Raw genomic sequence first — 17,594 nt, forward strand, 5'->3', positions numbered from 1 at the left:
ATAAATTATATATAAAAGTTAAAATCTGCAGAAATTCTGCAATGACAGTCTGACAGTTTTCCAATTGTGTCCCGATGATCTAGATATTTTAGAGGTAAAACAAATTTTAGTTTTTCAAATATTGCTTTTTAATATATTTTTGTAAACACTCATGTACAGATACTAGTTGAAGTGCCCAAGACGTTGCCCGTGGAGTTTTAAAAACACTGGAAAAATTTGAATTTTAAAGAAAAACAAATTTCAAAGGAATTGAGTCTTTGGAACAAAATCAAATATTAAAACCTCAATATCTTTAGAACTCAATGTTGTAAACCTTTGATATTTCAAACTCTGATTATTTGATCTAACAGAATTCATGGTTTGAAATATCTAAGGTCTGCAACATTTGGTTCCAAAGATATAGTGATTAGAAAATCAGAGTTTGTGGCAAAGAGTCAATTCCTTTGTTTAAGCGTTTAATATTTTTTATCATCCTTTGAAAACTTCTTCCTGTAAACTTTTTTTAAAAAATTAGGTTGTAAATGTTTTTGTACAAATGTATTATGTATTAAACATAATGAAATAAAATCTAGAAAATCATCAAAACAGCAATAATTTTTACGTTGCATTTAATTTACGTTGCGAACAAACCACGAATAAAAAGGTTTAACATTTGGCTGACGTCAACAAATAAAACTTTCAGAATATACATTCTATTTTTAACTAATTATTTTTAAAACCTTAATCATATGAATACGTATTATTTTATATTTAGAACTTTTTAGATGCATTCAACATAATTGTTTTTTAAAAAAATTGAAGATTCATATTTTTCGATGCAAAACACATTTTTTTATTATCTAGATACATTATTTGCTGTAAAACTAGAAAAATCATGTCTTAAAAGAGATTTACTTTTTTTCGTTTTTGTTTTAAAAAAAAAACAATTTAAAAAACTTTTAATAATTTGACCTAAACCTATTATCTTTGCAACCTGATGATATAAAACCTTGATATTTCAAACTTAGATTATTTGATCTTCAGAATTCAAAGTATGAGCTATGAAATATCTAAAGTCTACTACATTGTGTTGCAAAAATATAAGAATCAGAAAATTAGAGATTGTGTGACAAAAACTAAATTCCTTACAATTGATTTAAAATCATACTAAATTTGTACACATGTTAGTTTGCCCGATTTTCACAAATTTCAATTTGGGAACTTGGTAGATTCCCGGGAATGTTCTGAGCTTGGTTTACACAATCTAAATTGATTTTGTTGGCTTTGATCAGAGAAAGTTCAGTTTCCGTACACAGCTAGTTGATAATAATAGTGATAATATAACAGTAAAAATAATAGTAATAATAATTGTAACGAAAACAATTATAAAACTGAAAACTAAAATTGTTTTACTATTCACGATCATAAAAAGATTTCTTAGAAAATTAAAAATTACTTGCTCTGACAATAAACTGCGTTTCAAATACCAAATTATGAAAATGGTCTCTTACTAGGAAAATGTTAAAGATGATAAAAAAGACTTAATTATAATTAATTATTCATCTGGAAGACATTTATTTCGATATTTTTGAATTAAATCATAATGAGATAACGTTAGTCGATCTATTAAATGTTTGTACTCTGTAGTGTAAAGCTAAACAAAACTTATTTTATCTTTTAAAAACACATTTGAATTCTTCCAATTGTTTTTACACAATTACAGTAAAGTTTTTAAAAATTTCAATATTAATACACACTCTGTACCATTGTGCATAAATATGTTCATACAGGATTACTGACAAAGAATTAGACTGTAAAGACGACCGTAAACTCTTAAAATGTGCGGATCCCAAGATTGAATTAAGTATTCTGACTTAGATATAGTAATCTAATGACTTGTTTAATGATTTGGCAAAGTTCACAGTTTCAAGGAATATAATAAATATACATGGAAACAGTCGGTGTAAATTCCATACAATCGTCTTAGAAGTCTCATCCTTTTTGGGTAACCCTGTATTTCTCCCGAAGCTGTAAACTGCATAAATGACACAGTATGCTGGATAATATAAAACCTGATATTGAACAAGATAAATGTTTCATAAATTATCAGTTGCCAGAACATTTTCCTTAACCAACGTTTACTTTTCCTACTAGTGGTGTTTACAGGAATTCCTCCATATGCATGGGGGGGGGGGGGGGGCCGAAGGGTCCCCTGTTTATCAGGAAAATAAATGTAATGTGAGAATACAAAGAGAAAGTCTAAATGTGTATTTAAATTTTTAAAAAGAATTTTTTTTAAAATGAATATTATGATTTTCCATCCATTGAGTCTTTGCCACGAGCTCAAATTTTCTAATCCTTATATTTTAGCAACCTAATGGCGTAAACCTTTGATATTTCAAACTTAGATTATTTGATTTAACAGAATTCATAGTTTGAAATATCTAAGGTCTACGGTATTGGGTTGCAAAAATATAGTGATTAGAAAATCAAAGTTTGTGGCAAAGACTCACTTCCTTTGGATTTTGATAAACATTTACCAAAAGCTGTAGGTTTTCAAGTGTTTAGAATACAGGCGTAACTTAATATAATAAGAGGGGAAGGATTTTTAATTGAGCAAATTTTCAGAATTCGACACAAATTTCACAGTATTAATTAAATGAACATGTAAAGGGTATCGTTGTTCATCTGGCATGTTGATGGTCACTTAAAATGACATCTGTTGTCCCTTTAAATGTTTATTTAGGTGGTGACAACTATTCAGAATGTTCGAGCAGTCCGGAGATTTGAACGGGTTATAAACTTTGCCAAACTGGGTAAGTTCAATACACTTTAAAACAAAATTCTTCGTCGTATATGTTAATACAATAAAGACGACTTTCTATTTCAATTTTTGATTTCTACCAAGCTTATATAAGCAGCATGGATACACATGAAAAGTAAAAGAGGCTGGCAATTAACAGCTTCATTTTGTTTACTTATAAACTTATAATTTGAAAAAACTCAAATAGAAAAGTATTTAATGTATTGATATAATCCCCGACCATTGTTGCATTCAACTTAACGAAATCATTCCAATATTACAATGTAGAAGCAAGCTCATTATATTCTCCCAATAATCAATACAAATAAATCATAGAAAATATTTACTTTAAATTTCTAAACAATGAAATAAAAATGCAACACTATCAAAACACGTTTAAACTTGAAAACATCGTCTGACAATTTCACAATGCATATTCTCTATTTTAGGAGGAAAAGGAAGACGACATAGTATTTGCTAAAATAACAATTTAAAGTAAAATTCACGTTTTATTGAAATCTTTTATATTTTTAATCTGCTCCTGTTGAGAAGGTCAGACAAAAGAATGTTTGAATTTGTAATTACACCTGTTCGTAAAATCAATAATAAATAAGTTTTGAGGTCACAAAGGCATACCAGTAATGTCGCAAAAATTTGAACCTCTTCTGAAAAATTGGATTTTAATATTTTATTTCATTTATGAATAAAGATATCCCCTTTATACCTTTTTGCAACCTTGTTTTTAATTTTTAATATTTGAAATATTATTAAATATTATCAAATTGTGAAATAATATTTGAAATGTTATTAAATATTATCAAAATGTGAAATAATATTTGAAATGTTATTAAATATTATCAAAATGGGAAATAATTTGATTAAAGATTAAACAATAAACATTCTTGCTTTACTAGTTCAAGCTTTATAATTTAATTTTAAACAAAGTAGTACATTTTGATATTCATTTTTGAAATAGACATTTTAATTTGTTTTGCTTTGTTTGTGTTTAATGTCGGTGTTCAGTAAAGTTGATCAAAATTAAAGTTTTTTTTGATAAAATATCAAAATTCCAATATGGTCCAGAGGTCCAGAGGTCCAATGGAAAAAGTAATAAAATAGATAAAAATAAAAAATCTCTAACTCATGTTAAAGCTTCAGAGAAGTGTGTTCGTAGGTTTAGAAAACGATATTTTATCAATTTTTCGAAATCTCCAAACTTCTGGGTTAACCGTCAAACTGTACATCAATTTACAAACATGCATTGGATGGATTTTTGTGTGTATTTTCCAACGAGGTTTTAGTATATATGTACGCTAATCCATTAATAATTGTACAGGTAATTTCCTAGTATACGATTTTTGGACCCCCCCCAACAGAACGTAGGGGGATTTCTGAAAAAAAGCATTTTTCGCTTAAACAGAAATTTGTTTACAATAAAGAAAACTTAAAGGGGCTGTAAACATTTAATTTAAATTGATTATTTCCGTTTATAGAGAAGCATGTAAGATACACAACGGTACCTGCAAAAGCTATGTTTGATTAGGAATGCATCATATCCTTAATTTGTTCTATGAAAATAGATTGTGATAACTGTTTGGAAAGTGACTTGCGGAGATTATGCATTTGCATTCGGTCCAGCCGTTTGGCCGACTAAGGGCAACATATGTATGAATGTCTTGATATATATTGATTATAAAGATTTTATTATATATATATTAATAAATCGTCGTAAGTGTACACTGAAGCTAAATAGCTGACCTGGTAGTCAACTATCATCCCCCCAGGTATTTTCATTGTCCCTGCAGCAATAATTGCTGGAAGTAGGATTGCTAGAAATACAGTTCCTAATTTTTGAATTTGCACAGTAAAATTCAGGACATTTTAATTAGACCGAACTTCGTTAGGTTTTTGTGATTGGAAAATCTATTTTACATAAAATTGTACGGACGTAGACATACCTTGATACTCAACTACAAAGGCTTCGATTGAGCTAGATTATATGCAGAACAGGTTTAATGCTTCGATTGAGCTAAAACATATGCAGTACAGGTTTAATTGAATTTTGTAAATAAAAAAAATACTGGTTGGTAAATTTATTTTACATGGAATGTACATATACATACAAATATAAACAGTAATAATTACAAAACTCTAACACTGATGGTACATAGGCCTAATGCATACACCGTCATGTACATAATTAACAATACATAATTGTTACAACTTACGAATAGATTTACAAATAGATACAAAGAGTTACAGTTTGTTGAATAGGCCAACAGTCCAGAAATGTATATTTTAGGCCATTTTGTTAGGTTTTTAAAAGTAATTTGAAAAATATTATATGTTATGATTGTCAAATAACGTGAAATTTAGTTTTTAAGGGATTTATCAGTTTAAGAGTTAGGTCGCTTTTTTCATTTTCAAAGTTAAAATTGTACAATGCATATACTTTATAAATGCGACTTTTTTAATATTTGATATGTTTATGAAAAAATGGGTTAAAAGTTTTTAACATAAATAGATTAAGAACATTCACATGATTTGGAAACATAAAAGGTTGTACAATTAAGATTGATTAGAACATAAATAGCATGTACATTGTACACAACCAATGTATTACAATAACTGTACAAATAATATTATAAGTGCAAACGGTAAGATCTTAGATTTTTTTTGTAATATATCTATCAAGAATATATTTTATTAAGTAAAAAGTTAAAGTGCACACTTTAAAATTTTTTTTTTCGATTTTGCTAAAATTATTGAGAGACTGGGAGCATCAACATTTATCATGTAAATTCGGTAACTGGGTGTGCGCAATTATTTGCGGCAGAAACAAGGACGGCATTTGTAACTGTTGGTCCTACCGGGTTACATTGCAAGTCCTCCCACTTTCTCTGTGACGTCAGAAAGATGGCGGTCCCTGGGCCTAAAAGTCAATTTTTTAAAGTACATCTTAATTTAAAGTGTTACATGCTCGATCTACAACGGAACCACTGTCTTGATGTCATCTTGTCAGGCTATAACATTTTTTAAATTACACATTCTGGGCCGACTTTACACATGGTAGTCCAGACTGGACAGTACGATTAAGTGCATATTCAAAACATGTTGGATCAGCTCGGATATTGAAACTATTTGAGTGGAGTGCTGTTACCCATTTTCTCTTAGTCGTCACAACAATGTGGAAGAAGTTGTTGTATTTTTGTTTAATAAAAGCGTAAAATTCTGATCAGATCCTATTTGTCTCTCTTAAAAAGAAACCAAAATTCGCCCGGTTTTGTTTGTAACATGTAAAAATATCTATAATTACACTTCTATATAGACCCTTCAATACTTTGTTGGCTGTAAAGGTTGAGACTTTCAACCAAAACAAATCAAAGCAATCATACTTTAGACTTGAAGTGACTACTAAATTAAATCTGAAGCTTGGGTTTACAATGAATATATATATTTGTAATATTTAAATCCGCGGACAAAGAAGGCATTTCATTTTTTGTATTTCTATTTCGACTGCGTAGAAATTTTTTAGTATTTTTTTTCATTTAATTAGCTGAAAACTTGTTTCTTTCTTTGCCAAACGTTTCAGTTGAAAATTAAAAAAAAAAACCCTAATCGACATTTCATTATCAAAAGAAAAGATGCAAGAATTGCACTGTTTTCTGTACGTGTAGATATTTTACAGAAGCAAATGAGAATAAACTTCTACTCTACAGAGAGAACCAGAAAACTGTGGACAAGAAAGAAATAATACTTCAGTGTGTTTGATGTCGTTACAAAGCAAACTGTTTATTAGTAACTTTAAAATCACTTATGAAATGAAATGGGCCTGAGAAAACTGCAAAATAGCGGTGTTCATGTTCATTTCACTGTTTAATCTGCACTTTCATGTTACTTCAAATATCTATGAGGAACCGGTTTCAAATAAAAAGTAGTGTCATGTTACTACTACCTGTTCAAGTAACTTGTGTTAACTGTGATTTCTTTCACGATAACATTTTTTGTAGTAGCTCAAAGTTAACATGACTTAAATGTCTATTATGATCTAGAGCTCCATATGCGTGCGTTTCTATCTTTTTTTCTCAATCAATCAATCAATCGTCCGAAAGGCTAAAACTGGGTGTGTATATTTAAGAAAAGCTCAGATTATCGTCAAACTGTTATTTTAAACAGTGTGGACTATTTAAAGACACACTTGAGAGTCTAAAACTGCATGCATTGTAAACAGTGTGGACTATTTAAAGACACACTTGAGTCTAAAAGTCGACTTCTTATTCCATAGTGTTCTGGTTCTCACTGTATGCAGATCAATATTTGTACCTGTGTGACTCCCAGCGAGTATCATCTGACTGATGGGTCAACCATCTTGTCTCAAGACGCTTCTCAAGGTCACGCAGGTCACTCCACGTGTCGTAGTCCTAAACACAATATTGAAAGGGACTGTCTACGTAATTTTAATTTATCCTCCATTTAAAGGGAAACCAGAGCTGGAAATTTAGGAGAGTATCATTAAAAGAAACTCCAGTGTTTCCTTTTTGGTGTACATTTGCGTAGAATTTAATCATGCCAGTTCCAAAATGTGGTCTGCTATTTTTTGCTCGTATACCAGAGATATAAAAATGTTGTTTAAATTTCAATTAATTAAATAAAACCATTAAAATGTCTCCTTCTGAACGAAATCAATCATATCTTGTAAGAGCACTGAAATGGCAGACCACATTTTGGAAATGACAGGACTAGGGCTTTCCGGTGGTATTTGTTTCATAAAAATCTATTGCTAATGTTGAATACCGTAAACTGTTTCTAAGGTTAAAGCTACGAATATGAAGTATCTATCAATTAACGTTATTCCAGTTTATTTAGACTATCACTGTATATACCGGAAAAGAGCCGGGAACTACACCCAGAGCATACTGCATAATTGATTATTTATTATATTTATAGATTAGGCCTAAATCTCCTTATATGTCATTTATTATTAGTAAACAATTGAAAGAGTACAGTCCAGCTAGATAGGCTGGCAGGTAGATATTTACCAGCCCCCGATGCCAATGCTAATTCACAGATGAATTTTATCCCTTCACTCTACAGGCTGTCTCAACAATATGAGACTTGATCTCCGCTAGTTAATGGATAGTTAGGGAGATGTGTGCATATCAAAATGATATACGTCTTTGTGAAATTTTAAAATGTGGTGTAAATTTTAAACAAAGTAATACATTTCATAAATCCCAGAAACCATAAGTTTTCTTGGTAAATTTTGATGTTCAATTTCAAGGGAATTTTAATTCTGTGGTTAAAATTCTTTCTGAACGTAAACAGTTCATTAATTGAATTAAATCAAACTAAACTAAATTAAATTAAAGGAAAAAAAACTATTAAATACAATAAGATAAAAACCTGTAGCCAGGGATGGAGAAGCGACTTGTCTACAGAAAACCTTTTCCTCATTTTGACCTTCAAAAATAACAAAATCATCTTTGTTATCATCTTTATCATTGTTATTTTTTATCATAATTAATTTATATTTTATTATTGTTTTAAGCGATATAATCATTTTCATCGTTAGTAACGTTATTTTTGTTATCATCTTTATAATTTTTTATATTGTTATCATCATTATCATTGTGATCATTATTTTTGTCACTATAATGATCTTTGTTTCTGTTTTGTTTTATTGGTTATCATTGGTTATTTTTGAAACTTTTTTATTTTTTGTTTATCATCATTATCATTATTCGCAGTTTAATCATGTAAGAAAATTAAATGCAAGGAAAAAATTCAAATATAAGATTTTGGAACGTTAAAGGGACAGACCGGCTATGTAAGGTAGTTATACTGAGTATGCACTATGCAGTGTCGTGGACAAATTCTTTAGGATTCATTTGAGATATAAAAAAACTTTTCCACGATGTATGATTACTGAGTTTGATGTTTAAAATCAGAATAGTTTTTTTTTTTGAATTATTAAATAACGACGACGAAAAATAAAGTAAAAATTATACAGTAAACTAATTAGATGGTTAGAAACATATTTCTCAAAAGAAATTTGTCAATAAGTCAATGCTAGAATCAATTATTTCGTTTTCATCATTATATTGAAATTCATATTTTCCATGAATTTGTTCGCAGACTTTTAGTTTTTACAAATTCTTCAAATGTCGTCTTTTAAATAATAATTCCAGAAAATCTGCAGAAAATCTTTCTGAATAATGAGAAACCAGAATAATGAGAAACTAGAAACTAATAATTGAAATAGATTACTAATTTTCGATGATAAGATTAATTTTTATTTTCTAAACCTGTTCCTAAACAACTAACTAGTTTACTATAGAATTTTATTTACAATTTTTGTCGTCGTTATTTCATAATTTAAAAAAACAATTCTGAAAACGTATCCGCCAAAAAGTAAGATTTTGAACGTCGACTTTGCGCTCAAACTCAGGATTTACAGGTCTTTAAAAAGATTTATATGTCTCAAATGGATCCTAAAGAATTAGTCCACAACACTGCATACTCAGTTCAACTACCTTACAAAGCGAAACCATTTTTTAAAGATGATTTTTTTTTAAATTGTTGGACAATGTTTTTCTATCATTTTCTAAAATTTATAAAACATTTCTTAAAAATTTAAGGAGATATAACAAAAATGAGTAAAACTTTAGAGTGGAAATCTGCAGTAAACGTTATTAAATAATAACCTTAAAACTGATATGATTTCAAAAATTCAACTGGTTGGCTCACTTTTTTTGATATCTTATTCAAAAACCCAAGAAACCAAATATTTTGGATTTTTTTATCACATTTTAATTTTCTTATGCCTAAAATTCACTCCCGTATATATTCTTTCATATGTTTATATATATATATAGAGACAGAGACAGATATTTATGTATATATTTAAGAAAATAAGTATTCAAAACATGATTTGAAGTTTTATTGTATTGTATGTTTCATGCTAGGCATTCTTCAGGATATATATATATATATAATTATCTGTCTCTCTACCTGGAGAAGGTTATTAATGAGATCTATCGCCTGCGTTGAAATCTCCTTCCAAGGATGCGGAGGATACATGAAGTACGCGTTCTGAATCTGTTCATGAATATCTTCATCCTCGTTAAAGGGAAATGTTCCTGAAATAAATATAGTCTTGACTGTTAACTTAATTTTAATTTAACCTCAAATTGTAGAAGGATTGACATCTATTAAACCTTTTTATCAACAAGATGACTCTGATATTCTTATTTTTTGGCAAAAACTTGAGTCAAAGAACACTCAAGGCTACAGTTTCCAGACATTTAATTTCCAACTTTAGGGAAAAGAATATCTATGGTAATCCTAATGTACTGCGGTTTCTGGGAGGAAGGTAAATAAACATCTTCTAAGGTTCCAGGTTCTAATGGTTTCAGCTTGGTTTAAATGCTAAGTTGATTTGACTTTTATGAAAATCATGTATTTTTCAAGTAAACCTAGTATGTTTATATTTGGGCACTAAAACTAAAATAAACTAAAAACTAATTTTTTACTGTGGAATAGGAATAAATTAAATCTTCTGCCTTGATTAAAGTCTCTCAGTTGCTTGCTAAAAAACAATTTTGCAACGAAAGGAAAACGTATCATTCTTCGTGGGTCCCCCTGTATTATCCTTGTTATCTGTTGAATGGTTTATTAGTATTCTGTTTGACTGTTGATCTCAATATTTCTCCAGCCGTGAAATTAACCCATTTCCAACCCGACTATCCAATAAGGGCGGTGAGGGGGGGGCGGAGCATCCCCCCTTTTCCTTATAAAGATATAACATATAACATAATATCGAATGTCTGCAGCCTCTCCTATTACAGCTCCAGGATTGTAAAGAAGACGACATCATAAAAGAATAAAAGTTGTTAGTTCAGAGAAGGAATTTAAAGAATTTGAGCCGCGGTTTAAATCCGCCAAACCCCGGTTTAAATTCAGCGTCGGCTTAAATCTTGAAACATTTGATACAATATTAAGTGGAACCAACCATATTTAAACCGCGGCTTAAATTTAAACCGCCGCTCAAATTCTTTAAATTCGGCCACAGTGTTCACAACTTTTGTGTGAATTGAATTCATATTTAATCTCTAATCTAATATCTGAACTGAACCAATTTTATAAATAATGTGTTCGACAAATAAATAAATCATAATAATAATAAGACATTTTTTACCATTCAGAGCTATCTTCCTCAAAATTGACAAATTTTTTAAACAGAGAATAATTAAAGAGCAATCTTGGTATTTTTTCTATAGAAGGTTTGCGAAATATGATTTTTTTTCTTAGAATTCCCAGTCCTTCCTTCGACTGCAGGGAAATCATGTATAAAATAATGAAAAGTGTGGATAATAATAAAAAGTGGGGTATTTTAGAAAATTGTAAGTTGAATGCACTAAATTTAACATTTAAAGAAGTAGTAATTGACGGAAAGCGAAAATGTTGGGGCATGGAAGACAGAACAGTTGTTTGTGGCTGATGGACGCCTGCCTTACCCCGCTCAAATATGAAATTATTAAGTTTACGATAGAAAAAGGTCGTCTTTATCCTTTTTGTTCAGTCGAGGGTTCACAGGGTACCACTTTAAAGCCGACATGCTATAGCTGAAGAACAATAATAAAGGTTGTAAACAATAACACAAATGATAAACAGACATCAAGAGGGGGGGCAGGATAACCTTGAATTTGATTGAAAATGTCTCTGTAATAAGGTCCTTTTCGTATGAAACTAAAATCCTTAACTTTTTCAATCTTTTTTAACAAGATAATTCTACTTTTACAGTTTACTAACTTATGTTTGTTTACATTAGATCGGCTGCCTTTGTTATTGTTGTTACGCAAAAACTAGTTCTTCAGCAGTCCAAAAACGTCAACAGCAAAGTGTACGGAAACCCTATCGCCCCCTCCTTCTATGCAATATCTCCTTGTCTAAAACAGCCCCTTTAACAAAGAACTGTATACTGTACTGCGTGTACCTGAGAGAGAGACGTATATGATGACCCCAGTTGACCACATGTCCAGGGACCTGTTGTACCCCTTGTTCCTAAGAACCTCAGGGGCCAGGTAGGCCGGGGTTCCCACAACACTCTTACGGAAACCCTTCTCTCCGATAATTCGAGCAAATCCGAAATCGCAAAGTTTTACCTAAAAATGAAAAAATGTTATTTTTTGTTTTAAAAACATTTTTCTCTCAAAGTCTGTCTCTTTCCAAGGTTTTAATGAGATGTTTACAAAAAAAAACTCATGAATATCCTAACAAACCCTAAACTTTTTTTAACAGAGTGCATACATATTTTTAATGAACAAGTATGCACTGCAAATACAAGCAAAATAATGGCCAAGATTGTTTTTTTTTTAATGAAACTCATGGCAATTATGCTGTATTTTTACATTCTAACTGTGCAGTGTATACAGATCCATTTCACTTACTTTTAAAATGATTTACATAATAATCCCACAGTTTAATTCTATAGGTCGAGGAATAAATCAGAAACCCACATATCTGTGTTTTCGTAAAAAGTATACTGCATATTGTATAATATAAAGCTATGTAGCTTCACGTCTTTTAAATTAAATCCACCCGTCTTATAAATAGAATCCAGTTCTGGATATATTTCCTCCCAGAAAATATTTTTAATTAAGATCAAATAATATTATGGATAAATAGGATTTTTCGAATAAGGTTGGGCGTTGTTCCTTGGAAATGCTAGTTCTTTTACGAGGACGAACGGAACGAACAATTTCAAAAAAGTAGGAACACACCCAGCTCTAACTTCGAGTGTAGAGTTGGTCGATTAACTATATCTTATTGATCTCAATATCCACTTTGATATCTTAATTTAATAAATATTGATCCCTTCATCTTATCTATCCTTGAATAGTAATATTTAGTAAATGTTGATCCTTTCATCTTATCTGTCCTTGAATAGTAATATTTAATAAATATTGATCCTTTCATCTTATCTATCCTTGAATAGTAATATTTAATAAATATTGATCCTTTCATCTTATCTATCCTTGAATAGTAATATTTAATAAATATTGATCCTTTCATCTTATCTATCCTTGAGTAGTAATATCATTTCAAGATGTCCAAGAGGAATAAAATCAGTCTGTACAAGATGGATATAAATGCTTGATGCAACGTGAATGTTCTGATTTTGTTTGAAATTTGCAAATGTTTTAAAAATCTGTTTTCAAAACTGGATTGAATTTTGATTTAGCGATTTCTTTAAAGCCGTTTTATAGACATTCGCTAGTCGATTTCCAGAGAAGATTATTAAATTTCCAATGAAAAATGAAAATATCATTGTCCTTTTTGTTCATCATTACGAACATTTTGTTCATTATTTTGAACATTTTGTACATCATTTCGAACATTTCGTTCATTATTTTGAACATTTTGTATATCATTTCGAACATTTTGTTCATTATATGAACATTTTGTTCAATATTTGAACATTTTGTTCATTATTTTGAACATTTGTTCATCATTTTGAACATCTTGTTCATTATTTGAATATTTTGTTCATCATTTCGAACATTTTTTTAATTATTTCGAGCTTTTCGCTATCATTTTGAACTTCTTCTTCATTATTTGAACATTTTGATTATTATTTAGAACATTTTCTTCATTATTTCGAGCTTTTTGTTAATTTCGAACGAAATGTTTTCTATATGCTTTCTTTTGCTTAATAAAAGTCAAAATTATGAATAAAATATATGATTTATAACACTCTGTTGTATCTCTAGAATATAAATAATTTTATAATAATAATAATTTATCATTTTTAAAAATGAAAGATTTAGATAAAGATACGAGGATAGTGGTGTAAATAAACTTACAAAATAAACAAAACTGTGCAGAACAATGTGCAAATTGTTAAAATCATGCAAATTCCTGTGAATAGTTAGAATTATACAAATATATGTAAATCGCTAAACCATGCAAAAACGTGTAGATATAGTTAGAAACATGCACAAATGTAATATCATGCTAAATTTGGCTAATCAAATAATGTAGAAAATTATATTTAAGTTTTATCTTTCCATTTGAAAAAGACTTAAATGAATAAAAATTTTACAAAACAATATATATATTAATAGAGACCTGGAAAACCAAATATTTAATTTACAAAGTAAAGAATAAGCAAACTTTGCTTAATATAATATGTTTACAGTGAAGGAAAACTATTAAATCCTCGCCACCCCTTTTGAAACAGGTGTTTCAATAAAATGGTGATTAAATAATGCCTTCTGTATCGTCTTCGTCGTGTAAATGATGTTGGTAATATCTAAGTCAAGAAAATTAACACCGAAAACTGATGGCCTCGGGATTTCCAAAATGTGGTCTCTCATTTTTGCATCTTAAAAATTGAATGGGTTATTAAAACATTTGTTCAGATTAATATTTAAGAAATAAAAAACAAAAAATGTTCACATGTTTCCGTCAATTTTAAAAAATACAAAGCTCATGCGACGTATAATCCTTTTTTTTAAAAACTCTTTGTTATTTTCAACACAGGAAAATCAAAGAGAATTTTCTTTTTTCAACGTTTATTGGGACAGCCTGGACTTATCATCATTATACCCCTCCAGAACCATATTTTTGCCTAGTTTTCAGGTTTTGAAAACATATACTGATTAATGACATACGTATCAAAACCACATTACAAGTACAGAATACAACACCTTGCACAACAGGACAGTACAGTGCCTCACTGAAGGCCTTGCAATGATTATATGTTTAACAAATCTTGCTTTTTTACAAAACATGATTTGTGAATAAAATTACAAAAAGCAGACAATCACAGGACATTGTAGAAAACGTGGTACCCCATATATATTTACTTGTTTCTAATTGAATCCACAGTTTCCTCTGCATTCGTTCATTGAACTAAGCTGTAAACTGTTGAATTTACTAGCTCAGGTTTAACTAGCTCTGGTATACCAGATTATACATTTAGATAACAGACTTAACTAATATTATAGTTCCAGTTCGGTTTATAACTGAAGAATAGACTAGAGTTCACTTTTATGTTATATTAATAACATATGAATTAAAGCTAATTTTGACGTGGTACAATTTGTGGAGCCAATGATGACACATTATAATTCAAGTTCCGAGTTAGCTGATTTTCGCGGCATTTGGTTCATTTGAACTGATTTCCCGCCAAAAATCAGCTGATTTTGGAGATTATTTTTGTCGTTTACTGACAGAGAGTTTTCTAACAAGTCTTTCATTATCTTCCTCCCAATTCGCAATCTAAGGTTCAAAAAGTACTATTAATCAGCCTTTTCTACTATTTCAATTTTCTAATATCAATGTGATTAATCAAAATTCTCAACATATCAATTTTTGGTGCTAAATTTTCTAAAAACAAGGTTTATAAATTATACTATCTAAATGAAAGAAACAAACATTCGGTTACTCCGAAAAGCAGTCAAAGGCCTTTAAAATCCAAATAAAAATTTCTTCGTAATATGAAATTATTTCAAAATCTTTAAAATTTGGTTTGATTAAACCAATTCAAATTTAAACTAAAATCAAGTTTCTTTTTTCCTTATCTACAGTTAGCCACTGAACACCCAACTGTAAAAAAATCACAATATTATAGCTAATATTTTTGACATTATTATCATCATATTATCAATATGATTATTATTAATATGAACATTATGATTGTTATCATCATTATCAGTATCATAATAACCATCATTATTATTATCATCATCATTATTATTATTATTATTATTATTATTATTATTATTATTATTATTATTATTATTATTATTATTATTATCATTATCAATTATTATTATCATGATCATTATCATTATCATTATCATTATCATTATCATTATTATTATTATTATTATCATTATCATTATTGTGATATTCTCCTGTTCTTCTAATCCTGCCAGATCTGATTTACACTGTGCAGTATCTATCCATGGGTCCTTGAGAGCCTGTTCTACAGTATACCTGGATAACCAAAAATAAACTTTATAAACACAGAGTGCCCGAGGAAAGTCACATGCTAGTTCCACCGTAACCCACCCTTGTCGTAAATTATAATTTGAGCTATTTTTACCGTTAATAGTGGACACACTAAACTTAGTATCTCAAAACCAAGCTAAGAACATTCACGTGGGTCTCCCGGGTTCCCCAATCAAAATTTGAGGCAAATCGGTCAAGGGGTTTCTGAGCTATGATCGGAGGTTCGAACATACAGACAAACAGATTTTACAACTTTTTATATATAGATAAATTATACTGGGAATCAAAAAATCCTGGAATAGGAAGACGACTTTAAGATTCAAGTTATGAATTTAAACAGCCCAATAAGCATGAGACACAGAAAGTGTGAGCAGTGTAAACCAGCCTTTTTCATTTGAACAGTCTTATAAAATAAAAATAAAAATAATAAACAGCAAAAATAGGCTTTAATAAGTTTTTTTTAATATTTGATGTCTTTATAACTCCAATTTGCTTTTTAAAATTAAGATACTAGAAAAGTTTAACAAAATAATTCTGTCAAAACTTTTGAAATTGCATTAGTTAAAAGCTGGATAATTTTTCAAGCGAAAACTATATTTTTTCTAAACCAAATTCTGAAAATCTTGAACACAACTTTTTACGAATTATTTTTAATGATTAGATATATGTTATTCATAAAACAAAGTTTTCTCTGTTCAAAATATTTTAAGATTATTTCTTGACTCACTACAGTTGGAGAAAAATAATCATTTAAAAGGACTGTAATCGTAATTTAAATGACCCTCCATGCAAAGATGGCAATACCCTATTCACAACGATACCCCTGAAACCTCAATAATGTGATATTTTCGTTTTTTCATGATAATAGAATGGAAACCTCAGTTGAAAAATCAGTTTTCAAAATTTTAAATATTGACATATACAGATTAAAATTGATCAGACAAAGCTTTTAAGTGTACCTTTGTGAATTGGGCATTGCTATCTTTGCATGGAGGGTCACTTGAAATCACGCTTACAGTCCCTTTAAACTGATAAAAAGGGGTTTAAGTCTGAACCCTCAAGATCAAAACTTTATTTTTAAAGTTAGTTTTTAGTTCCTGGCATCATGCTTGACAACAAGAAAATGTTGAATACACGAGACAGCTGCTGGAGATATCGTCTTCCATGGTTTCTCAGGGTACATAAACTCAGCGTTCCTATTTTTGTATACATTGTACATAAAACACATAAATTCAGCGTTTTTTTGAGTATAGTGCACAAGAATGCATATATCAGCGTTCCTTTTTGGTTACGCTGTACATAAGATACATAAACTCAGAGTTAATTTCATGTACACTGTACATTTCTTTTCCTGTATTTACATTGTACATAAATTAGTTGAACAATGTGTTTTTGTTTTTCAAAATAATATAAATACTGCATACAACCCCTCACTCCTCAGTTGATTAACATTCGAAACACACTCCATTTTGTCATTCTTAATTTTATACTTTTGTACTTTTGTACTTTTGTACTTTTGTACACTGTCATTAAAGTATCTTTTCTCCTGAAGCTCTACAAAAGAAACCTTTTCCATTGTTTTTTTTAAAGATGTCTTCATTTTCATTAACAGCCAGTTTTCAAGATGTCTTTATTTTCATTAACAACCATTTTTAATTAGTTAAATGTTTTAACAAGTATTATCTCAGTTCTAAGAAACCTGTTCAGAAAATTAGTAAACAATGGCCATCAAAATAATTGGAACCAAGGAGAATTGAATAGAAGGAGGGGGCAATAGGGTTTCCGTACACTT

The 17,594-nt window shown here is 29.6% G+C and overlaps 1 protein-coding gene and 1 long non-coding RNA gene across 5 annotated transcripts in view; one reads left to right on the forward strand and one right to left on the reverse strand.

Annotated features, from left to right (window-relative positions):
* Positions 1-28: 28 nt before the first annotated feature.
* Positions 29-3,511, forward strand: LOC111705122 (uncharacterized). Its single transcript, XR_002765950.1, has 3 exons — positions 29-94; positions 2,726-2,795; positions 3,232-3,511. It is a non-coding gene; the product is annotated as an uncharacterized LOC111705122 (long non-coding RNA).
* A 1,349-nt stretch (positions 3,512-4,860) lies between these two features.
* LOC111705117 (serine/threonine-protein kinase D1) overlaps positions 4,861-17,594 on the reverse strand; it is a 53,643-nt gene continuing 40,909 nt past the window's right edge. For 3 of the 4 annotated variants that reach the window (XM_023477573.1, XM_023477571.1, XM_023477574.1), the window contains 5 exons: positions 11,778-11,946; positions 9,794-9,921; positions 8,186-8,242; positions 7,106-7,203; positions 4,861-5,714 (listed from right to left, as the gene is read on the reverse strand). In XM_023477573.1, the coding sequence (XP_023333341.1) occupies positions 5,657-5,714; positions 7,106-7,203; positions 8,186-8,242; positions 9,794-9,921; positions 11,778-11,946 (510 nt within the window). In that variant the 3' untranslated portion in view covers positions 4,861-5,656. Of the gene's footprint in view, positions 5,715-7,105; positions 7,204-8,185; positions 8,243-9,793; positions 9,922-11,777; positions 11,947-14,829; positions 15,068-15,364; positions 15,395-15,705; positions 15,788-16,899; positions 16,999-17,594 lie in introns of those variants that run through there. The other variant, XM_023477572.1, reaches the window with a different exon arrangement.

The sequence above is a fragment of the Eurytemora carolleeae genome, unplaced genomic scaffold, assembly GCF_000591075.1.
Source record: "Eurytemora carolleeae unplaced genomic scaffold, Eaff_2.0 scaffold650, whole genome shotgun sequence".
NCBI classification, from domain to species: domain Eukaryota; kingdom Metazoa; phylum Arthropoda; class Copepoda; order Calanoida; family Temoridae; genus Eurytemora; species Eurytemora carolleeae.